This window comes from Pseudopipra pipra, chromosome 16, assembly GCF_036250125.1.
Source record: "Pseudopipra pipra isolate bDixPip1 chromosome 16, bDixPip1.hap1, whole genome shotgun sequence".
NCBI lineage: Eukaryota > Metazoa > Chordata > Aves > Passeriformes > Pipridae > Pseudopipra > Pseudopipra pipra.
The window spans coordinates 9,782,671-9,808,317 of record NC_087564.1 but is presented as its reverse complement, the minus strand read 5'-3'; the positions used below and the strand labels follow the sequence as shown (position 1 = coordinate 9,808,317).

The 25,647-nt window shown below is 42.9% G+C and overlaps 1 protein-coding gene across 1 annotated transcript; it reads left to right on the top strand.

The window, feature by feature from the left end:
• Positions 1-1,402: 1,402 nt before the first annotated feature.
• Positions 1,403-24,925, top strand: TECPR1 (tectonin beta-propeller repeat containing 1). The gene is made up of 25 exons (XM_064673047.1): positions 1,403-1,509; positions 4,513-4,745; positions 6,456-6,638; positions 7,135-7,257; positions 7,897-8,022; positions 9,535-9,709; positions 9,806-9,906; positions 11,358-11,459; positions 11,856-12,001; positions 12,842-13,365; positions 14,075-14,220; positions 15,116-15,271; positions 15,797-15,946; positions 16,565-16,722; positions 17,402-17,529; positions 17,790-17,892; positions 18,574-18,670; positions 19,054-19,133; positions 19,436-19,492; positions 20,156-20,330; positions 20,802-20,937; positions 21,250-21,342; positions 22,019-22,125; positions 22,554-22,673; positions 23,342-24,925. Exons 2-25 carry the CDS (start codon positions 4,515-4,517, stop codon positions 23,537-23,539), a joined length of 3,615 nt encoding a protein of 1,204 aa, XP_064529117.1. The 5' UTR covers positions 1,403-1,509; positions 4,513-4,514; the 3' UTR covers positions 23,540-24,925.
• The last annotated feature ends 722 nt before the right edge of the window (positions 24,926-25,647 follow it).

Here is a 25,647-nt window from a genome sequence, read left to right as displayed (position 1 = left end):
TCTTTTCCTCCAGTTAAAACTTTGGGTTCTTCCCTCCACACTTTCATCCCTTGGGCTCTCTGACTCATCAAATCTTTTGGTTTGGAAATCACGGGTTTGTCCTTCACTAGAGGTACAAGCAGCCCTTATCACCACAGCAAACACTGGTGACTCCCTTCCCCAGATAGTGTCCTGTCCGGTAGGGAAGGCTTAGCCCCATTTCACAGGAAGGGGATAAAAAAACCATAAAAACCAGAAGTGATTAAACAATTTGCCTCAAAATGAAACAAATGCTTGAAACAGATGGGAACACAGATCACATCACCCCAAATCCAAGCCAGTACCAGCATCACAGGATGATGAGGGGGTCCCTGCCCTCTTGCTTTCCGTCTCCTCCTTCCAGTTCGCAGGTGACCCATCTGGAAAGGGGGCCTAATCTGAGGGCTCTCTTGCTTACTGTAACTGCAGTGGTATAACTATTACATGAGGTTGTTCAAAGAAAAATCTTAAATACAAATGCAATGCAGTACTTCCTCATCAGGGGAAAGATACTTCCCTAAAATAAATGTCAAGTGACAAGGAAAAATCCCCCTTTCAAAGAAGTGAGGTTTGGAAGAGCGTGGAAGAGCCGACAGTAAGGAAGCTGTCTGTACAAACCCCCTCCAACTGTGCTGGGATAAGGGCTGCAAAGCAGTGAAATAGGATTGAAAATATCCTGACTATGCTTTGAACAGAGCAAAGCCTTTCCTAATAACAAGAGATTTAAGTTAATTTTTGAGTGCTCTAGCCTTGCCTAGATCAAGGATATGTCCCAGTCACAGGGTAAACCTCCCCGAACTGCATTTTCAGGGCAAACCCTGCCTTTGCCATGGGAAACTGCAGGTTGTGTTTAGACAGCAACAATTATGGGCAAAACTGAGGGAAATCTCCCCAGCCAACAAGGGCGAATGAGTGAGGCCTGTTTCACTGGAAGTAACTTCCAGTTATTCTTGTCTTGCTGATGGTTGCCTGGGAGAAGAGACTGACCCCCACCTGGCTACAACCTCCTGTCAGGGAGACTTCATAAGGTCTCCCCCGAGCCTCCTCCAGGCTGAACAACCCCAGCTCCCTCAGCCGTTCCTCACAGGATTGTGCCCCAGACCCTTCAGCAGCCTCGCTGCCCTTCCCTGGACACATTTATACACACGGACAAGGTCCCCCCTCAGTCGCCTCCTCTATAGGCTGCCCAGGCCCAGCTCCCTCAGCCTTTCCTCGTCAGAGACGCTCCGCTCCCTTGCCCATCCGCGTTCCCGTCCCCGCAGTTCTCAGCCGGAGCCGCCGCGGTTGGTTCCCCAGGGCCCGGCGGACCCGGAGCCACCTCCCGGGGCCGCCCCCGCCGCTCCCGCCGTGACGCGCGGGGCCCGCGCCAATGGCGGCGGCGCTCGGGGCCGCTGTGGGCGCGGCGCTGCCCGGCCGCGGCTCCGCGGGGCCGCCCTGACGGGGCCGGGGCACGGCGGCTCCTTCCGCCGGGAGCGGCGGCGGGAGAGGCAGGTGAGGGGCGAGCCCGGGGGGCGGGCGGTGCTGCGGTGGGGCGGGCAGGGCAGGGCAGGGCAGGACGGGCGGAGGTCGGGCCGTCGCCGCCGCGCCCTGCGCAGCTCCCGCCGCCCTTCCCGGCGGCTCCAGCGCTGGCGGAGCCCTGGGGAGGTGTCGGTACCTCCGCGCAGCCCCCCGGGGGAGGCGTGCGGGGCGTTCTCGGGTCGCCACCGGAGCCCCGCGCCCGCCTCCTGCCGCAGCGAGCGGGGAGCGGGGGCTGTGCCCGGCCCGGGGCCGCTCCGAGGCCGGTCCCGCCCGCCCCGGCCCCGCGGAGGCGGCGCCGCAGCCCCGCACGGCTCCTAAGCCGATCCGGCCTTAATGCCCGGCCGGGAGGGCCCGTGCGGGGCTGCCGGGCGGTGTCTGCGCCTTGTCGGGTTTGAGGGGCGCGGTGGGAGCCCCGCGGGTGCGGAGCGGCGGCCGTGGCTGTGCGAGGGTACCGGGGCAGAGCCCGCGGGGTTCGAGCGGTACCGGGGAGAAATCTGAGCCCGCTGTGCCCTGGAACAGGGTGGAGCCTGTGCTGATGGTGGATCACATCCTGGCACGGCCCCTCTCGCCTGCTTTCTCCTCTCATTGCTTTTATAATATGGAAGGAGTTGGGATGTTTTCCTTGAATTCTGTAGCAATCAGTGTTACGCCAGGCAACCGGAAATTTTAATTAACAATGTATCATGTTCACTTAAGTAGTTTTGGTTCTCTCAGAAATACCTGGCTGAGCTGTGGGATGAGGAATAATTTAGCAGATCTGATTTTTTTTTCCCAGTCCCCTGAGAGTACTTGCCAACTTCTGCCTTCATTGAAATGCACATGAGCCACAAGCACTGAGCTTCCTTCAAAATTGAGCATCTGTCTTCATCTTCTGCAGCACAGCCAGTGCAAAGGGGCCTAGAGTGAAGTCTTAGAAGTTTACAATCCCAAATGCATTTGGGATTTTCCCATAATTCTCCAAACACTCTGTTTCAAAAGTTCACATGTAAGAATATGCAGAAACTCTCACTTGTCTTGGCTGCCTTGATTATTTTAATCCAGTTGCATCTGCCTGCATTATTTTAATTCTATCCCATCTGTAGTTTCCCAACTCCATAACCTTTGGAACTTTCTGAACCTTTTTCTGAACTATTCCAGGTACTTTTCTGCCTGCCTGGACTGTCATTCCAGGTACAGACCTTCATTTATATATTTGCCCACCTTTAAGAGACTATTCCTTGTTACCTGGCTCTATAGTTATGATTGTTGCATAATCCTTTGCTCCAGACTTGCTGGCATTCTGGTTGCCTAAGATTAAAAGCATAATATTTTCTTCTGTTATAAACACTGTTTTGCAGAATTTTAAGTGCTAATACTGAAAGACTTATTTTCATGGCCTTTATTTTTCCAATGGTGCATACACTATCATTTTCACCTTATCTTCACTTTGTTCCATTCCATTTTTCCATATTATGTCCTGTACTATCCTACAGGAGGATATGAAGAAGGTAAATGGCTAGTCCAAGAGCAGACAAAGATGCATGCCTTCACAGTCCCAGCAACAATGAGGGGGGAAAAGGTCAAAACTAGAGGATTTCTCTTAGTTATGCTACAAATAATAGGAGAATTTTGCTCATGACCTTCCCCTGGCATCACTGGTTCTCTCCCACTATACATTTTCTTCTCACTGTTACCTGTTATTCACCTGTTGGATCCAGGTTTTTAGGTACTTAGCAGGAGCAGTCCTAGGAATCAAAGAATTCTGGAACATTCCCCCTGGGATGCCAAGGCAATTTACTGTGCTGTTGTTTGACACTGACCCAGCTGGTTCAGATTCTCTGCAGTTTCACCTCTGCCATTCACATCCACAGAACAAGTCAGTCCCTCTGTACCAGCACTTCTATCAGTCAGAAAGCAGGCAGGCAACCCTCCTTAGGCTCTTGTGTTGAAAGCACAATTGCCATTTGACAACAAAGCAGTAGTGTTCCACTCTGACTCCAAGCAAGAATTCCTCTTTACTTTCATTGTGTTGGATTTGAGTTGTTTTTTCTACCTTTCCCCTCCTGGTCCTCCTCTGTATAGTTAAAGGAACTGAAGGCAAAGTTCAAAATACTCATTGGTAGTTCTGACTGTCAGACACACAGAACAACCAGAATTTGTGTGTTTTGGTGGCACTCAGAAGGCCAAGTGACAGAAATACCCTGGTCTGTCTTGACTTCTGAAAGGACTGGCCTCACATAAAAGGCTGACCCCTCCCTGAAGGGCAGGGCTGCAGTGCCCAGAAAATGGCAGGTTATTATGTGATAGAACTGGAATGGAACTCAGCCAGGTGTCTGCTGTGGAGCCATAAGTATTCATAAATATCACATCTATGAGTATTAAAGATCAGATCCCAAAGTGGTTGGATCTGGTACAAAATGCCTTGGAAAGAGGTTTCCTGGCAGCAGTAGGCAAGATGTCCATGGATTAAAAGTAGATGTGTGCTTACAGAGAAGCTCCCTTTCACATCTCTGCCTTTGGACCTGTGTGGGTGTGTTGCTTACACCGAAGGAGGCTGAGAAGGAGGTACTGTGGGATACCAGGGCTTTGTGATGCTGAGGTGAACAGGGTGTGTAGCACCATCAGCATCACCAGATCTTGGGAGTGGAGCTTCCTGCTATGAAATGGTCTGTGCTACTTACCTCCGTTTAGAGCTGAGTTCTGTCCCCAGCCTGCCAAAGCTGTCCCAGTCATGTTGTGACCTCCTGTAGGATGGACAGTAGTGGGCTGGTAGCAAGGTCTTTCCTGTGGCTTTGCAGAGCCATCTAAGAGATGTGACTGCACAGCTCTGCCAAAGAGATCTGGCTGCCAGCTTTGCACAGGCTCTTCTGAAAAATCATCCCCTACATCTTTATTTAATTTGACTGATGATGGCTCAAAGCAGGACTGATCTGCAGTAGGTTCAAGATCCATTTTTAAACACATCATTTCCATTAATACCTTCTTTTTGCCTTTCAGATATGGCCATGCCCAGTTCCCTTTTGTGGGCTGTTGACATTTTTGGGAGGGTTTACACCCTGTCTACTGTTGGCCAGTACTGGGAGCTCTGTAAGGACACACAGTTGGAATTCAAACGGGTGTCTGCTGTCAAACAGTGCTGCTGGGGAATAGCCTGTGATCACCAGGTGTACACCTACGTGTTCTCAGGGGATGTTCCTATTAGGTACCAGGAGGAAACCTATGAGAACCAGGTATGACAAGTTATGGTACCACCACACACTTGGCAGAAAGGGCAAACCCCTACCTCAGCTGTCTTGGTATGCTTTTCTCACAGGAAGATTGATCAGTTTTATTTGTTTTCACTTTTTACCTGAAGTTTCCAAAGAGTGCCAAATAGCAGGTTATTCTTTTCATATTTAAATTCCCAAAGGAGTTTTACCTCCCTGCTCTTAGCAAAAGCAATGCCAGTGTGAGCCATGGCTTGTTCTGTGTGAGCCATTTCAGACTGGAACATTCAGCCTTTTCACTGAGTGGTTTCCTTTCCTTAGTGACAAATACTCAATTCCCTGAAGAAAATGCCCAGTGGAACTGGAACTTCCAGGCAGCAAAGATACATTGTCTTTTTATTTATCAAAGATACAATATCTTATATCAGTCTTAAGAAAATGCTGGGTTTTAGTGTTTCAAACACTTCTCTAATAAAGGCATGACTTTCCACTGAAGTACATTTCCAGCTTCTTTGCATAGAAGTGGTAAGATGATCCTCCCTGTATGGTGTACTTAAAGTAATGTCTTTAAAACAGTATTTAAAGGAAATATATCAATTTCTTTTAAGTTAACTAAAGGTTGAGAGAGAAACCAAGCACATTTTCTTGAGCACATTTTCTCTCTTGAGCACATTTCTCTGATTTCTAATGGACAATGGGATAAATAGAAATTGAGAAAAGACACTAACTTATCTGCATGGGTGAAAATACAGCAAATTAATTTTATACATTATTTAATATTGATACAACTTTTCAGCCATTTAAGAAGGTTCCTTTTGTTGTGTAAACATGTTCTTTAAAAAAGCAAAACTTAAAATTTGATTTGTTATTTTAAAACTTTTGTTTTGTTTGTTCTAGGCTATGAAAAATGGAAAACACAATACTAGAAAGCACAAAAGGAAACATTCTACAAGAGCTAACAAGGACAAAATTAAACTCAAGTAGTTTACAGATAACGTGCAAAGCAACTTAGCCATATTCCTAGTAAAAGTAAATAATATTTTGTGTAAAAATTATAGAAGGATTTTGAGCCACTCATTTTCCATGTGCTCTAAAATGTAAGACAATATTACATGACAGATTCTGCCAGTATTTCTATAGTATGTAGGAGTGTGGGGAGAAAAATAAAAATGACATCTGTATTGGTGAAAATCCTTGTGTTGTTTGTACTGCTATTGATTCAAGTCAGATTAGGGGGAAAGAACCCTCTAGTTTAACATAAGATACAGGGGAGATTTGCTCATATAGTTATTTTGACACAGTTTCTGGCACAGAGGCAGTGCTACTTTTCTAGTGCAGACAAGATATTAATCATCTTTGTCCAGAGCGTAGATTAGAAATCCCAAGGCCATCTAATGCAGGAGTGTCATGGTGCCATACATCACCAAAGAAAAAAGCACTGTTAGGAGTAATATGTTTCATGAGATGCTCCTATTTGTGTAGCCAAAGAGGACTTGGTTGGGACCAGCTCTGTAGTCAGCCCTGCTTTGAGACTTAAACAAAGTCTCAAAGCCTCTTCCTAAAAACACTGTGTTAGGGAGGGGCTCACAGAGGGAACACTTTCTCATTGACCCCAGGAATTTATTCTTCTTCTACTGCAGAAAATAAGAAATGTGTCTTTTATGACTCCCTGTAGATGTCCAATATGAGATGATGTGATCTCCAATAAAATCCTTTATTTATTATTTCTGGCAGCGCTGGAATCCGGTTGGTGGCTTTTGTGAGAAATTACTGCCCAGTGACCGCTGGCAGTGGAGTGATGTGAGCGGGCTAAAACATCAGCAGCTCGATAGTTTCACACTGCCTTCTCCACACTGGGAGTGGGAGTCTGACTGGTATGTGGATGAAAATATTGGAGGGGAACCAACAGAGAAAGGGGTAGGTGAACAATACCAAAAAGAGATCTATTCTGGGAATCCTTAGTCTGTAAAATAAAAGGCACTTTTATAGAAGTGTAAAAGGTCTGTAAAAATAAAACTTCCCAGAGATACATCTTCCTGGGAAATAGCTCAACTCTAATACAACACAAGGAAGGGTCTTGTTTGAAGGCTTTTGAAGTCCATAGGAACTTCCCTAGAAGCTTTTCTCTTTTGATCAGGCCACAAAATGCTGGCAACTGAATGCCATTGTTATTTAAGATCTTTACTACAAAACAAGCAAAATGTTTTACTGTGTCTTGTTTGTTCTGTGTGTATCATGCAGAGGAATTTGGGATGATTCATAAATCATCCATGGAATTAGCTGATCTGTTAATCAGGGCTCTTGAGACACACACAGTAACTTGTACTGTGACCCTCGTGCAGAATTGCTCTGAGTTATGATTTCAAGCTTTCCCTTGATCCCATATTTCATACAAGAAAACCTCTGTTTGCAGGGCTGGACGTACGCCATAGACTTCCCCAGCACCTACACCAAGGATAAGAAATGGAATTCCTGTGTCCGGCGCAGGCGGTGGATCAGATACAGGAGATACAAAGCACGGGACGTTTGGGCAAAGGTTCTGGAGACCTTTTAAATACTAAATAAACTGTTTTTCTGAAATAATCAATTATAAGAGCAGGGAAATTGATTTTTTTATTACTTGTCTGTAGGCTGGACCTGGATTCCTTGACTTCCAGCTTGCTATTCTTGTAAGCATTAATGGAAGGCTGGGATTATTACCTGTGGTAATAAGGTGCCAAATCTCATGGTGATGCAATTGGAGATGGATGCTCAGCTCCACTGCAAATTTCAGACCAGCTTTTTAACTTCCTTTGGTTGCTTGACAAAGCACTTTCATTTGAGGTGCCATCTGCCTGGCATCTTTCACCAGCTCTGTCCTTTGTCTGTATGAATAACTGTTCATTAATAATTTTTTTCCATTCTAAGAATATACAAAAATTGTAATTTGTGATGTTTCAGCTTTCCAATTCTGTATACACTGGAAAAATGTCCTTTAGGTAGGGTACAAAACACAGCCTTCTTCATGCTGCTCCAGCAGCGTTTCCCCTCTCTCTGCTTGTAACAGCCTTGACCGAGAGGGAGAATCTCCATGCTCAGCCACTTTAGGAAGTGATACATTAACCAATCTGCAAGACAAAAGTTAGGCCACCAGTGCAGTGTCTCCTCTTCTCAATCTTCCTTCCCTTTGCTTCAGATCGTGTCACATGATGATCCAGAGCAGCTGCCAGACCCTTTCAATGACATCTCCATCGGAGGGTGGGAAATCACCGACGAGCCTCTCGGCCGCTTGTCAGTGTGGGCAGTTTCTTTACAAGGAAGGGTATGTGTCTGTTCCCTGTGTTTTCTGACACAAATTACTAATGGAAAGGAGTTAAATACTTTTAAAGGAAGGTAGGTTTGTTATTGTCTTAAGTTGGTAATGAAATACGCCGTTCGTGCATCTGGCAGAGGATGAAAAGCTGCTTTGGGGCTACATTATGTAACAACTGGTGTTGTAAATGGAAAGGCTTAAGTATCTCATAGAGTTGCTGTTTTATGGAAGCCTTAAACCTCTATGAACAGGTGAATCTTAAAACTTGGAGTGAGTAATGTCTTATATCCTGAAAAACTGCCCAGAGTGCTGACTGTGACACCGGTAACCAAGAAAAGGAGCCTCAAACCTGACAGAGATTCTTGCAAAGCACTGTGCTGTGCCTCTGTGGTGGAGAGACAGAAATGATTCAGGAGTTTACAACATTGTTTTCTGAGACTTATTAATCAGAAAGTGGTCACCTCTTGGCTTGGCAATGTGGTACCCAACTCTGAAATGTTTTCAGTTTGTTTTCTATTGAAAACTATAGATATTTGTTGTTGTTGTTGTTTTTAGGCCTACCATAAGATGTCTCTCCTCTTTAGCTCAGTGCTGTAAAGATTTGACTCTTGCTTTCCTTCCTTCATCCTTAGAGCATGTATCCAACATTGCTTTGTCTCTAGACATTTTCTAACTTGTGGTTTCACAGGGCAGTTTGTAATATTTTTAACAGATTGCCTGAGCTTTCAGTCACACTTGGCACTGCCTGGAGAGGCAAGCAATCTTGGTTAAATTGTTTAAAATAAAATTCCCTATGCCTCATACTTTCCAGCAGTACGTGACAAGCATCCCAGTCTACAGGCTCACTTGACTGCCATTGTAAAATGCTTTCATTGTCCAAGTAAGAGTCATCAGAGAAATAAAATATTTCTAAAAATGAGGATTTAATACTCAGCAGTCATGTTGTGGAGCGCTCATGTCACTACCACAGGATGTTTTCTATGCTTGACCTTCCTATTTTGACTGTGATCTATAGAGAAGTGCACAGTCCAAGACTAGCAAAAGGCTGGATGTCACTGAAGGCTGCACAGAGAATGAAAATTTTTCCCCATATTGTGGCAAGTTCTGTTGAGTGAAAGTGAGGTCATGCTGTCAGCCAACAGAAACATTTTTGTGTTATGTATTTGTTCATCCTTGGTTTATATAACATGCCCTGCAATACACTGAAGTGGTTTAAATGTTAAAATATACACAGGACTTGTAGCAATAGGTTTCTGTACCCAATCCAGATTCGATTCTGTGATAAAAGCAGCTCTGTAGAACAGCCTCCTCCCTTAGTACATAAGGAAATTGCTTCAACTGCATAATCAACATAAGAAAGTACCTTTAAAGGTCAGAGTGCCATGCACTACGTAAAAACATCCCGTTGTTAAAGGAGGACTGTTCTTTCCAGTTTGTCTTTATGCTTCTTTCAATGGTTTCATTGTTATAGTGATGTTTTTCCTGGGTTTATTCATCTCTGTTTTTTTAAAACTTGTCTAGGTATGGTACAGAGAAAATGTCTGCCACCACAATCCAGAAGGTTCCACGTGGTCCTTAATCACCACTCCTGGTGAAGTTGTACAGATCAGCTGTGGACCCTATGACCTCCTTTGGGCAACTCTTTGGGAAGGGCAAGCTATTGTGAGAGAAGGAATTGATAGGAATAACCCTCAAGGTAAAGTTTGTTAAATTTAGCTGGAAACCCCTTTGATTTTTATAGTGGTGAATAAGAAACTAACCTACAATGCCCTCTGGGTTTTGTTTCATGCAGGAATGTCCTGGAGTATTGTGGAGTCTCCAAGCTCTGACAATGGGATTATGCACGTCTCTGTGGGTGTTGATGTGGTGTGGTGTGTTACAAAGGATAGAAAAGTAAGAGGGATCATGATCTGCTTCTGCTTTTTTCTTCCCTTTTCCTGTCTGCTTTTCTCAAACAGGAGTCCTTGCACAGGAAGTGTTGGGGATTTGAACTCTCTATCCTCGTGGTTTGGGAAATTCTAGTTCCCCTTGCTATGTTATGGGAATGCTCTGTGGTTTATGATGGATGTAGTTCAGTGTAATTTAAGGAAGAATTTCTGTTTTCTCCTAGAAGGAATTTTCTAGACCCAGGTCAGACAGATGTGGCAGGTGGGCAGGGATGTTGGTGGGGATGTAATAAGGAGTCGACTTTTAGGGGATTTTAAGCATTGAAATGGAAGGGACTCCTGCTGCTAAATCTTGTTTCCACATGGGTTGAAGATTACATCAAAAGCAGCATGGGGAATATTGTTATTTACTCTTTCCTGCATGATGCTATTTTTTTATCTTCCTACTGCAACTGTTCTCTCTTGATCAGCCTTTTAACATAGGGGGTTTTTGTATTTGTTAGGTGAGGTGTCTTTTATGTGGATGTGTGACTACTTTCCTCTTGGGCTTTTAACTTAGAATCGTAGAAAGTCTCAGCTTGGAAAGGACCTGTAGGTATCATCAAATCCAAGTCCCTGCCCCTTGCAGGGAATCCCGAAAGTTGTGAAGAATACTGGAACACTCTAGTATTAGAGTGCTCTTGTGCTGGTTGCAATCAAATCCTTTCTCCCTGAATTCAAACCCATGCATGAACTCTGTGCATGTGTCGCAGTTGTGTTGAGTTTCTCTGGTTTAATGAGTCACTACTTGTCAGCTGAGCCATGGCAACAGACTGTGCCCAGCCTGCTCCATCTGCCACAGAAATCCACTGTCATAAATGGAGATAAGCTGCTGTGTTTTCCTCCAGATCTGCCAAAGGACAATCAAGTATACTGATGTTATTGTATTCAACCAACAACTTCTAAAGGAATTGATTGTCACTATATGACTCTGTCATATAGAGGGAAATTTTTTCAGGTACCCAACCCACAGATACTCTCAGATTGGTAAAACCTGATCTAAGGGAAGATAATTTAAAGAGCTGTACCACTAAGAAGATCCCTCTGACAGTTCCCTCTGTCAGCTCTGCTTCTAGAGTTTGAACACAAGAGCACTGAAGGCCATTCAGAATGATCAAAAATAGCCTACAGTTGATATGTAATGGAAAGCAGAGAAACCAACTCTGTCACAGAAAGTCATACCAAAAAATCTTCCAGTGGGCTCTTCTGGCTGTAGCTGGACACACAGTGTGGGTACTATTAAGAGAATTGCTTTATCTTTATCTGATAAAGAAAAAGAATTAAGGAAGTAATTGAATTTTAAAGACAATGCAGCAAGTCAGTATTAGAGATTAATCCACTAAAGAAACTAAATTCCAGCTATCTGCCTGCTAATGCAGAAGGAACAAAATTTAGGCTTTTCTGCTGTTTTTGTTGTAGGTGTGGTTTAGAAGAGGAGTGAACTCACATAATCCTTGTGGGACAAGCTGGATTGAAATGGTTGGAGAAATGATGATGGTAACTGTAGGCTTAAATAACCAGGTAAGAGAGCTGCATACCAGCTGTGGGGATATTTACTTTCCCCTTTGTACAAGCACTGTTCACAAGTGGCAAGGACTGTCAGCAGTGCCAGTGGGGCTGGCTGAACAAGAGGTCCACGGGCTTGAACTGCTAGAGAGGAAAGTGTGGCTGAATTCTGCACCAGGAGATAACAGTCAGCGTGTGTCTTGAATGGCACAGGGAGGTGCACACGGTTCTCTCTTGATGGTACAGAATTTTGTACTGCATCTACAGTATCAGTATTAAGGAAGAACACAAAAGGAAAATGCTGCGTCCAGCAGCTTTTTTGGGCTGAATTCTGCACCACTGCACCTTTTTTGTAACTGGTATCTACTGCATTCCAAGCCATTTCCCTCACCAAGCCCTTTCCTTCCCTAGGTGTGGGGAATTGGCTGTGATGACAGAGCCATTTATTTTCGCCAAGGTGTCACACCAAGTGAGCTCAGTGGGAAGACATGGAAGGCAATTGTGTCTGGCCGAGAGAGCGACAGATCTCAGACCGGGAGCTCGACAAGTCTGCTCAGGTACCACGTGAAATGCCTGCCCAAGACTTTGTACACCCAGAGTTTCAATGCTAGGAGATATTTCTTTACATTTTTTACATCAAGAGATATTTCTTTACATTTCTTTACATACATACAGACAGGGAGGAGTGGGGAAGGCATCTCCAATCATTATGTATGCCAAAAGGCATTTGCATTTTTTCCCATTAAAATTACCAATAAGCAGCAGTTGTTGGATTCAGAGTAGAAACTGAAGCTCCCACACTGGAATTCAGTGCATGTTTGCAGTAAAGCATGTTCCTCTGGGCTTTACTACCACTACCTGGAACCAGTCTCTAATAAGAGGAAATGTCTGTGAAATATCATGAAGGAGTGTCAACTTTACTCAGGAATTACCCTTCCTGAGTGTCACTGTACATTCCTTTTCCTTGAGAGATTAAATCAGCTACTCCATGCTGGCCTATGGGCTGTGCCAGACATGCCAATGGATCTGGGAGTGCTGCAGAAGCTACTTGTTTGAGTCAGAGTGTGTGCTGAGAAGACCCCTCTAGCTAAGACAAATCATAAAGTTAATAGTGAGCTTTGAAAAATCCTATTTGTTATTTCATATTCGGAAAACGTGATGTTGCTTCAATGTTTTCCTCAGAGTTGTGGGCAGCCAACACCACCGACTGTTTGAAAAGATCAATGAGATTCCTTCCTGTGGTTCAGATTTACTAGACTGCTCTGCCAGATTTGTGGTGGACTCTTTCCCCTGATAGAAAAAAAGAAGTCTGCTGTTTCTCTGTGTGTCTATGGTCTAAGGCCTGTGGTAATTAATGCTTTGGATGATAGTTAATTAATTGTCTATTTGTCCTTCAGTGCTGGCTGTTTCTTTACTGATGACATTCAGACCCAAACAAATGCCATCATTCAGGGTGATGCAGACACTTCCTCTGACACAGAGCTTCCCAGCGTGCCCATGAACCCCACCAGCACTGTCCCCATGGAAGCTGCATCCAGCAGCAGTGGGAACGGCCCAGGCAGCCAGGCAGAAATACCTGCAAACCTCCCTGCAGATCCTCTGGACTCTGATCAAGGAGAAGCCACTGCTGCTTCAACAAGTCATGAGAAAGCTGATCTTGAAATGCATAAACCTGCTGCGAGCCCAAATCCTTCTGCAGAGCTGCAGTGGACAAACATTGACTTGAAGGAGGCCCAGAAGCACCCAGTGATCTCTGTCAGCAGCTTTGGGGACACATCCAGCCTGTCCTCCCTGGGCGTGTTCCCGGCGGGAGCTGAGGAGCAGTACGGAGCTGATGAGCACCCACTGTGGGCCTGGGTGTCTGGGGGAGGCTGCCTGGTGGATCTGCACAGCCCACTGAAGTGGTTCACTGCTCCATCAGGTACTACCCAGTCACCACAGCAGAGCCTAGTTCCCAATCACAGCTCAATAAGCTCTTTAAGACAAATACTGTTTTGGTGTTTTGGAATGAAGCCATGGTGAAAGACTTCTGATAACCCACTTACTCTTATTGCAGTTTGGTAATAGCCTCTATGTTTGAGCACAGTGCTGCAGCTATTAGCTGTAAAGCACTCTGGGCTTGAGATATATAAATTAAAAGTGATATTTGCTCTGAGTTTCCTAAGAATTTTGTAAAATAATCTGTGCTGGATCTACATCTCATTTTTAATTGTACTGAAACTGCAACTTGTGGAAAAACTCATATCACTGAATAGTAACAGGAAGCAGTGAAAAGGGCTCTCTTGAGAGATGCAGATGCCAATAAGTCATTCCTGCCATTCCTACTGAGACAGGACTATGAGACAAAAGTTATACAGAGGCATTGTGCATGTCAGCCCAGCTGATAATTGGGTGGCATTAGAATTTAGATTCTTGACAGACAGTGAAATATAACCACATTTTCAAAATAAACTGTGAACTGTGGCATCCCAGTATGTAACAAGGTAACTCTAAATGCATTGTATCACCTCATTATCTTGCAGTTCAGCAACAAAATTCCCATTTTGACAGGTTATGGCTTGGAAAAATTTTACCTTTCACAAACTGTGTTCAAAGCTCCCTGGAGTTTACTGGGTTTGCTTCTGCTCTAGGTCTGTCATGCTCTGTGCAGTCCCTGTCCCTGTCCATCACCCCAGCTCAGACAGCAGCCTGGAGGAAGCAGATTTTCCAGCAGCTCAGTGAAAGGACAAAGCGGGAACTGGAGAATTTCAGGCACTACGAGCAGGCTATTGAGCAGGTGAGCGGTGGGGACACATCTCTTGTCTTCTGACACATGATTTGAACTTACTGTCAGCTTCATATTCTTGCCCTTATTCCTGTCTATGACAGCTTTCTTGGATTATTACTGTCTGAGCTCCTTGTGGGAAATTAACAGCTTGTCAAACAAGGAACAGCAATCTTCCTCCAAAAACATTATCAGATAGTTTTGTACAGGAACAAACAAATTGGTCGGCATTATCTGAGTACTCTGAAACCTCAAATTCTCAGAGAAATGTTAGCAACAGCACACACTGTATGGATTATTTTACCACAAGATGAGGCTTCTTAATTGAAACAGTGACTCAAGTAGGTGAACTTTCCTCTCTGTGGCCTTTCAAAGATTAATTTAACTTGCATAAATAAAACAATGATGCAAACGTCAATGGCAGCTGTTAAATAGCAGCACTTCTGTTTGATGTTCCCTTTGTTATGGCTCCTTGGCTTTTTTCAGATTCATTCACATTTTTGGTCCCTTGGTTGCTAATTGCCAAATGACATCTGGAATTCATTTGATTAAAAACACTTGGAGCCCAGGGGTTTAATCAAGTTTAAAAAGATTATGTCAAAAGCCTTTAAACTCCAAACAGAGGTTGTGCTATAACAGGAGCACAGTAGAGTCATTAGTACCTGTGTGCTTGCAGAGGTTAAATGTAAAATACTGTTGCACACGTGCTATTACAGTGCCCTTCAGTCCATTTTTGTGAGTTTTCATTTTGCCTTCAGCTTTGGAATACTCTGTGTCAGAGTTAACTGATATGATGCAGACTAACCTTCAGCAAAGAGAACTTGGGGCAACAAAAAACAGTATTTGGGAGACAGAAAAAGAATTTACACAGTTTCCTTAATCCTGTAAATATGTGTTTGCCTTGTAGTCAGTTTGGGTTAAAACTGGAGCCTTGCAATGGTGGAGGAATTGGAAGCCTCATAAATGGATGGATGTTCGAGTGGCCCTTGAGCAGTTCACGGGGAGCGATGGAATGCGCGACAGCATCCTGTTCATCTACTACATGTACCACGAGGAGAAAAAGGTGTGTCCAGCCTGACACCCTGGAGAGAGAGCATTTGGCAAAGGGAAACCTCTGCAGGGAAATCAGCTTTCATAAGGGAGGCAAATTATGACACTCTAATGTTCTGAGTTTTGGGAGGGAATTCAAAGGCAGCCCCGGGTACCAGCAAACCACAGACTTGTCTGAGTTGCAGCTCTGTCAATGCTACATCAGAAATACCCAGTCAGCAACCACCCACACTGCTTAAAGCATCAATTCTGCACTAATTAGGAGTTCTGTTGGAAGTTCAAAATGTTCTTGATTGTGAAGAAAGAGCCAGGTTTGGCTGGCCAGAGTCTTCACAAATAGGGTTAATGCCTACAGGCAATAGGAATCAGAGGAAGTGCAGGGCTGGAAACTGAGCCCCATTCCTTCTGCGCCAAGAATTGATTCTTTGCTATCCTTGGCAGGAGTGCCTTGTTTGGAGTCCCAAAGTGCAAAAATGCTGGCTCTGAGGAAGGTTTATCTGAGTTTGCCTTAGTCACAATTTTTTTTCTCTTGTCTTAGTACATCCACGTGTTCCTGAATGAAGTGACTATTATAGTTGAAGTGCTGAATGAAGCCAAACACTCCTTTGCACTGTACACACCTGAGAGGACAAAGCAGCGATGGCCAATCCGCCTGGCAGCCACAACAGAGCAAGAAATGCATGACTGGGTAATTCTGGGAATCTTCCATTTCAAGCTGCTGCAATAAAACATAAAAGCTACTCTCTGAAATCTCAGCATTACATTTGCACTATCCAGGCTACTCATCTATTTTCAGAGTTTAGGTATTTGAAACATCTGATCAAATTTATTTACAGGCACCTGAGGCTTCTTGTCTCCTCTGGAGTTTGCACATGTGTTGGTGCTGCAGTTATCCACAGCAAAACCAATATTGTTCTTCATTTCCTTCCAATTTCTGGATATAGATTAGGGTACAAATGAGTTTAGGAGTTGAATTCAATCTGTTCTTCTACGTTGGCAGAAGAACCATTCTCTGTTGTCACTGTTGTAGAAAGCCTTACGTGCAGGCAGGGAGATACACACTGGAGCAAGGGAAACCTGAAACATGCTTCATACTGATCAGTCCCTGCAAACCACAGTGCCTCCAGTGATTGTGTGATAAGTTCTAAACCCCTGAATTCTAATGCCTTAGAGAAAAGGCTGCAGATTCACTTTGCTGATTTGGAAGAACATGCAAAGGTAAAGCTTTGCTTTACAGTACTGAACATCTATATTTTTGTTCTCACTGTAAATGGAAGCTGTTGGTTCTTTGCTTCTTGTTTTGTAGCTGTCTTTGCTGACCATGTCCTGCTGTGAAAGCAGACGGATTCAGGGCCCTCCTTCTCACCATGCCATTTGGTCTGTTACCTGTAAAGGAGACATCTTTGTTAGTGAGCCAAGTCCTGAGCTGGAGGCCGGACCACAGCTGATGCCCTGTGATCAAATGTAAGAGCTTTCAGAAGCTGTTCTTTCTGTAGGGGATGCCATCCAGCAGAGAATGTCCTTCCTGTCAATTCAATGGCTTTGATGGGCTGTTGGAGTGTACAGTGCACTGCAGGTGTCTGTCAATGGCAGGGTTAATGGCAGCCTTCATATTCACCACTGCATGTGAAGAAATCATATTTTAATTCTTAGATGCTGGAACTGTTCTTGTGATTTCAAAAGCCTTTCTCAAATTCTTGTGATTTCAAAAGCTTTTCTCATTGAGATCTCATTTTTTGTGATTGCATCTTTAATGTCATAATTACTTAAGAGATAGCCTAGACTAAAAGTAAACCTAATCACTGTAATTGGAGCGTTCAGTTTTAACTGAGTCAGAAAATCTGAACTTTTCAGTCCTCTGTAGACCCTGCAGTCCAGGAGCAGCTTCTTTACAGTTTCTATTACAACTGTGACAATATGGTACTTGCAAACTCCTCAAGACAAACAACACCATCTGCTTTTTAGTAGTTGTTCAGAGTGAAATGCTTTCAGCTGGCAACTGCCTTCACTTACAGGTTGCCCAGGGGTTGAACAAGTGAGCATATTAAGTTGCCTGTCCTGAAGATTGTTGAGTTGCAGGCGGGGGAAGCAGACATTCCTGCTGGATGTGGTGTAGGGCAAAACATTGTCCTTTCTCTGGCAGGTTCTGGCGCCAGGTCGGGGGTCACCTGCGGCTGATCGAGTGCAACAACCGCGGCGTCGTGTGGGGCATCGGCCACGACCACACGGCCTGGGTGCACACGGGGGGCTACGGAGGGGGTTTCATCCAAGGTATGCACAGGGGGGCTCTGGGGGCACAGTCCTGGCTGACCTTCCTGACTGGGTCAGCTGGTCAAGCTGTTTGTGCTGCCCTTCCTGTAGCCTGACATGTTGGGTTGTACAGGAACAGGCCACACCTTAGAAATGAATTGGTATTGCAGTTTCATATTTTCAGCTTAAGAGTGAGATATTGAATTTGAAAGGTAGCATCTTGGAGTTTAAAATGTAGTGGTTTTAGCTTTACTCTAATCCAAATTATTTATTTCTCACAGGACTGGCCAGTAGTGCTGATAACATTTATACACAGTCAGATGTGAAATGTGTTTACATCTATGAGAACCAACGGTGGAACCCAGTCACTGGATACAGCAGCAGGTTATTTAGTCAATTTACTGTATTTATTTACTGTAATATTATTACTGTCAAATGAAACAAAGGGTTTGTTCTAGCTTTTTGGCATAGTTATTACAGTTATTCTATTTTCAGTCTCCTTCAGCACTTATAATTAACCTGAGATAGAAGAAGCAGTGTTTCTCAATTTTCTAATTTGTAATTATCCATTCAAAAAGCATTTGTGGCAAAACACTGCAGATCTGTGCTTTGTGATTGCACAAAGTGTGCCTACTTGCAATATCTTTCATTATTAAGGCCACGCAGTAAAGTTATTAGCATCTGTATATTCATACATACTCTGGTAAATACACTGGGTCCTTGAATAGTATATTTGAACAGAAGTATTGAAAATATATAATCACATATATGAGGGTCTATACCAGAGAAACTCAGGATTCACCTTCCAATTTTAAATAGTGGTGAGGAATATCACTCTACAGAGAGTTCACACAGTCCTCAAGTTTGGTGTGACTGGAAGCAATTGTACAGATTCTTTCCCACTATCCTCATCAATCACATGATATTTCTAAAAACAGAGATTAATGTCAGCTGACTGTTTTGTGTATGAAAGTAGGAAGTGCTACAAAAAGGCTTTTATTCCCTCGCTTTTTAAATTCTCTGTTGTAAATGACCTTGCATTCCTTGTCTGCTGTTCCACCACAGAGGGCTGCCCACAGACAGATACATGTGGAGTGATGCATCTGGCCTGCAGGAGTGTACAAAGATCAACACCAAGCCTCCTTCTCCACAGTGGTCTTGGGTAAATTTTGTCTTGGAAGTTTTTTTTTATGAGGAAGGCAAGGCTTTAGCAAGTGGGATACAAGACTTGAGTTCAAGCGACCCAGATTTTCTTCCTGGATTTGTTGCAACATTTAACCTTGTTTTTCCCATTTCACTGGTAATAATCCATAGGCAAAAGAATGTTAAGCATCAAGTGGGGTTTTTTGTTTAGCAGGACTTAGACTGATCCCTTCCAGCTGAATTAAAGGGACCTGGGAACCTGTGTATAAATTTCAGTTTCTAGTATTGGAAGATTTCTAGCAAGTCATTGCACTCAGAAGGTGTAGGGAAACAGCAGAAGAGATTATTTTTATTATCCATCAGGTGTTGATTGTGCTTGTTATTGTCTCCTTCTGACAACAGGTATCAGATTGGTACATTGACTTCAACGTGTCGGGCGGGACGGACCGGGAGGGCTGGCAGTATGCAGCAGACTTCCCAGCGTAAGGAAACACCTCCTTCTACCCAATCCACACTTAAGTCCTCATTTCATGTTGTTTCATGGCTTGTACATTAACTGTGCTTTGACAGGGACACAACACTGCCTTGATTTCTCCCTTTTTCTGGGGACACTGATATGTGCCGGGGAGGTTGGGCAGCAAGGTGAACTTAGCAAACTATTGTTTCAAGGGTTTTAAAGGAAGGAGGTGTGTCTGGTGGGCAGATATAGATGCTCTCAGGCTGGCACTGACATTGGAGATGCTCTGACATCCTCATGAACACCTATTTAAATCTGTTTTGGTAGGTCCTACCATGGTCACAAGACAATGAAAGACTTTGTCCGACGGAGGCGCTGGGCAAGGTGAGGAACTAAGATATAAATAAAAGGTATGAGCTTGAATGTTAACTGCTTACTACAAGTCTCCTTTAGTTATGAGGGGAAGAGTCTGTGATAATAGTCTAACAAGATTTCCCTAATAGACAGCACTAGTTTGTTGCAGTTTCCACAGAAAAAATACACAAATTCTCAGCATGACCAACCAAGTCTTTAGAGCTGCCTTACCTCTGCTTACCCCAAGATGCTACATAACTTTTTAACAGGCCCCACCAAAGAAGGAATTGTAAAGTTATTCCCTTAACCAAGGGAGAGGAAGACTAGAACTGGGTGTGGATTTCTCTCTGCAATTGGATTCATTATCTTGCTGTTGCCCAGTGAGTCTGAGAGAACTGGGGAGGAGAGGAGCACAAATTGCAGACTTTTTAGGTGGTCTTGGTTTTATAAAGTAATTAAAAAAAAAAACAAAACATAGAAATCTTGCAAAATCAGTAATAGTTCAAAATGCAAAACCTGATGCAAAGCATGATTGGTTGTTAAAAACCTCTTTCAAATTAAAAATACTGATACTTAATGAAAAGTACTGCTTAATGAAAAGACTTCAGGACTGGAAGTCAACAATGGTCTGGGAGACAAAGTCAGTTATAGAAAGTACATACTTCTGACAGGTTTGGGTTTTCTCTGCTTCAGAAAATGTAAGATAGTCACCAACGGGCCATGGCTGGAAGTGCCTCCTGTTACCCTGTGGGACATCTCGGTAATTCCCAGTTCAGATGCAGATGATGAAGAAGCAGTAGCACTGTGGGCAATCAGTGACAAAGGAGACGTGCTCTGCAGGCTTGGAGTGACACAGCAAAATCCAGCTGTAAGGCTCCCTGTTTGTTTTCCCTGCCCTATTGATGTATTTAATGTCCTTATGCAAGTCCATACACACAGTCACACAGTGCCCTCTCTCAGAGCACCTTGGTATTTTTTACCCTTTTATGTCCCAGATTTGAAAGTCCCTGTCCATCAACTATAGCAGTTTGGGATTATTAAAAAAAAAAAAAAGAAGGCTTTAGTCCATCTGTTCAGACACGTGTAGGTGCTTAAAATCCAGTAATTTAAACATAAAAGGCCCTGCTGTAGACCAATTTAGTTATTTTCAAAGAGTTGTATATCCAAATATCTTTGGGGATCAGCAACCTTGTTTCAGTTCAGTTGTAAAGTTACTAAGAATTATTCCCCATAATATTCTTCACTGTGTGGGGTATTTTCCCATTTGGTAATAGTCTATGATATTCTGTCATGGAATTTTTAACCTTTCCTTGACAATTCATTTTCCACTATTTTTCAGGGAATGTCCTGGCTGCACGTGGGAACAGACCAGCCCTTCATTTCCATCTCAATTGGGGCATTTTACCAGGTGTGGGCAATTGCTAGAGATGGTTCTGCCTTCTACAGGGGTTCAGTGTCTCCCAATAAACCTGCAGGTGAGTCCCTGTACTTTCTCTTTTACTCTTCCACACTGCCATGGCTGCAAAAGACCAACCTGTTTCACAGAGGCCTTTCCCACAGCTGTGCAAAACACTGCATACAAATAATATGATAACTGTAACAGCTGATTTGCTCTTCACTTGCATTTAAAGTGCTTATTTGTAAAAACAAGCTCGCAAAAATATATGAAGTGTAATGTCACTCACAGCTTTCTTGCACAGCAATGTATTTTAACTGCAGCATTTTCGAGGCTTCTCATGCATAATTCTGTTTTCTCAATGTTTAACTCAAGTATTTCTGACCTTTAGGTGACTGTTGGTACCATATTCCTTCACCTCAAAAACAAAAGTTAAAGCAAGTCTCAGTAGGACGAACATCTGTGTTTGTCTTGGATACAAATGGTAAGGATTTAAAAAAACTATTAGTTAAAAAAAATACATCACTATACACTGGACTGATTTAAAAAGGAGAGGCTAAGTTAGAGCTGGACAGATGATGACTGGTGCTCCAAGAGGAGGAATATTTTGTGCTGAAAGATTTGGAGTAGCAGTGCATTGAAGTACTCGGTGTTTGTTATAACAGAGAGTGCCCTGGGTAACAACAGTCCAGCATCTGTGCTCTTTGGGGGAGGGAGGACAGATGAAAATTGCATGGCAGGATTTTGCCTGGAACCCCAAATGTACAAAACTGAAGAGGAATATTTACCTGCTGCAAGACCTGGAAATAACCCCATCATTGCAAGATAAAATGTGAAGTACCTTTTGTAAAAGAAACAAGCCTTTAACACCAGATTTAGAGACCTTCATCTCATTTGCTTTTGTTTTCCAGTGGTCCTTATATGAACATTTTTCCCCAAGAAATTTTACAAAACAGTATTTGTTTTTCAGAAAGGTTATAAAGAACAACTATAGAAATACGAATTCCAAAGTAGGAACCTCATTGTCCATCACTGTCACACATTAGCCAAAACCATGATGCATTTCCCCAGGACACAGGAAGAATTACAGCTGATGAGTTGTTTGCAGCACTTCAGACAAACAGCCCCCTGAGCTGTAACCAGCACTGTGTGTTTTCCAGGCAATCTTTGGTACCGGCAGGGAATCACACCGAGCTACCCCCAGGGATCCGCTTGGGATCACGTGTCAAATAACATCCGGAAAATGTCTGTAGGGCCCCTGGACCAGGTGTGTATGGAGCTTCCTTGGATCTCATTAGTTTATTTAAAATTATGCATAACATACTTTAGTAATTAAGTGTTCTTCAGAATTATTTTTGTTTAGCTTTGTTCCACAAAGTGTTGGTCTAAATGCTGGAATCCTGACAGCAAGACAAAAAGTTGTACAATGGAATGGTGCTCCAGCCCTTTGTTGTAAAAAGCCTCATCAATTTTTTTTTTTTAACAAGGCTTTTTATATATTTAATCTCTTTTCTGCCAAGTCTCATCTGGCAATGTTTTAATTAGAACACTGCTCTATAGCTCGGGTGTCTCTCTGCCTAAATTAGAGCAGTTTGGGCCTATTGAAGATCAAGACTGATTTCTGAAAGTGGTCAAACAGAGCTTTCACATCTGGGAAGAGCAGCACATTTTATTGCCTCTCTTTGCTTTCTTGAGGTCTGGGTGATTGCTGACAAAGTGCAGGGAAGTCACAGTCTGAGCTGTGGGACAGTCTGCCATCGGATTGGTGTCCAGCCCCTGGAACCTAAAGGCCTCTCCTGGGATTATGGCATTGGGGTAAGTGCTGGGGGCAGGATCCTGCCTAAAAATTGTACATCCAGATGTCCTCAGGCACCCAGAGGAAGGAAAGTGCCATCCTGCCCAGCTGGGGAGTGTTGGAAAGCTCACATGTATCTACAGGAGACTGACCTTTGTTCTTCAGTCTTAGGCTCCTTTTTTAAGTCAATATAATGGGCTGTGCAGTTACAGCTGGGAAGTTGTTTATTTGCATTTGATAAGTATTCATTTTAAACAGGGAATTTAAAAGTTATAATGGAAAAACTAGTAGAGTAAGGGCCATTTAAAAAGAAAAAATGGGTTCCTTCCTGGTCTGCACACGATTATTCCTCATTGTTGTATCCTGAATTATTCTCAAGGTTTTGAGAAAGGCTATTTCAAGGTTTTGCCCCCTTTTAAGTTGGTGGAAAACCTGCAGTGGTTCTGCTATAAACACCTGACCCTAGTAATCTCAGCTCCCTGTAATAAAAATAATCCTCAGGTTTAGTACCTCTATAGCTCCTGCCAGAGAGGTCTGGTGTGTTTTGTTTCATTTTACAAGGAGCCTTTTTACTGATTCCTCATGAATAAATAGAACAAACTGAATAGTGTCCAGAAAGCATCACATCAGATATTGCACTTACAGGGTGATGTTTCTCGTTTTGAATTTCTGTATCAATCTTTTCCAGGGTGGGTGGGAGCACATCACAGTCAGAGGAAATGCAACAGAAGCATCTCGGGCCACTGGTCACGACACCTCCGAGGAGAACCTTGCAGTGTCAAAGGATTTAGAAGATGAGGAGAGTAAAGGGAAAACAGAACACTCTAAAACCCCTCTGATGGTCAGTGAAAGTCAAGAATTGGACAGAAATGCTGTTAATTGTTAAGTTGTCGCCATCTACATGTTGCAAACAGGCACAGTCAGTATAAGCTGAAAAGAAACTAAATGTCTGTTGCTTGGAGAGAAACATATGACCTTTCCATGCTACTAATGTGTTTGACTGAACTGGACTTTGCAAAGGGGTATTTTAAGTACTGAATTCTTCTACTACATCATGTGTAAAACATGACTTGATAGAGCTCATAGTTTTGTCAAAGCAGGCAAGGTTTTTTTAACCATAATGTATTTCTGACCCTTTACCATAGCTGCTACACCCCATACAAATGTGAATATCTGCAGATTATCCCCACATTAACTTCTTTTTTTTTTAAATATTACAGTTCCCTACATTTCTCTCATATTCACACACTGTTCTTCAGATTCATGTTTGAGCCTAGATGAAGATGTTGTATTGATTTAAATGAAGGCAAACATACCTGGTCCTGTTTTGTACCTGCACAGAGCTCTGCTCCTCTGGGTGCTCCCTGGGTAAGAACTGAGCTTGGGTTCCTGCTCCCATCAGTAAAATCAAATCCTGAACAACTCAGTTACCAGGAAGGGCCAATTTGGGCTGTCTTTGCTCACAGTGAGCAATATCTCACTCGAGAAGTGGAACCACTGCTTTCAGCCAGACTGGGTAGGGAGCAGAGTCCAGCAGTGACATCTGTTCTGAACTGTCACTCCAAATGGGGGTAAATTATGTTTTGGCTTCATCTTAACTGGAACTGTGATAACTGGGGTGTACAGATGCCTCCCTAAAGGGGCTGGAAGGCACCACACACTTGAGGAGTTAGGCTGTGTTCCAGATCATTGCAAGTTATGCTTTCATAGTGTAAAACTCAAGAGAAGAGCTTAAATTCTGACTTTACACTGCTATCAGTGGAGTTTGCCAGTGTAATACTGATGGGGGTTCAGAATGAAGCTCTGCTCTTTGTTTTTAGTAAGTGATTTACTCATCCCTTTTTCCAACAAGAAACCACCTTCTATTCTCAAAAAAAAGCTTTTCTTCCCCAGTTATTATAATTGGACAGTTTACGTTCATTTTTCCTCTGTGTGTGTGACCATATGGAGTTATTTTTATATGATGAGCAGTTTGGTGTGGTCTCAGTACTGTATTTGTAGAAGTAAAACTTATGTTTGCACGTATTTAAGGAATATATTTGGTATTTAATGCCAAGGAAAGCACTGTTTCCAAGTCCAAATGTGAATGAAGACTGAAGATGCTTAACTGTTTCAAAAGAACCTGTTGATCTTTCCAGTATGTGAGTAGAGATTTTGGATTTATACCTACCTTGTGGGAGAATCATAAATAACATGTTTGCATTAATTACCATTATAGGTTTTGCATAACTTGCACAGTATCTTGTCCAAATAAATAACGTTATTATATGTATTTTTAGAGAATTATTAGGATTGTATTTTCTCTGCATTGTATCCAAAAGATTTTTCCTTTTAATAGTCAGTGTTTACATATCCAACAATCAACCTGATTGCACACAATAAGCTTGATAATGTACCTTTGCATTTTTCCCTACATTGCCAAGTTTTACTTACTTTACTGTAAATAGCTGGGTTTAAGTGGAAAAAAAAAAAGATAAATTATAAGTTGGTTGTGTTTGAGTACTAAGTATTTGCCTTCTAAAATGATTATTTAGAAAAATTATTTAATTTAAAATATAATGTCATTGTTGTGGCTAGTTAAAATAAGGAAAAGTGACTTTAAATTAAAGCAATTTTGAAAAATAAAAGTAATTTATCAGAAAAAAAACCCGCTTCTTAAAAAAATCCCTTTTGGCATCTCCAAGAGCACAGCACTTCAGAAATGACCAAAGAGCATCCCACATCTCTAACTTGGAGAGATGCTGAGTGGAACAACAGAAAGAAAAGGCCTTGGAATTACTTATTTCTCCCATTACAATCAGACAACTTATAAATACAATAAGGGCTAATTTATCAACACAGGGCAGCTGTTGAATGGAAGAAGATCCAGCACTGTAATGGCAACTGAAATCTGTAACTCAGCAATACTTCAATTAACACTGGAGTTTGAGAAGGCCTTCATCACATCTATTTTAGTGTGAAAACAGTTCAAAAGCTAAGAAAATGTCAGGTTGG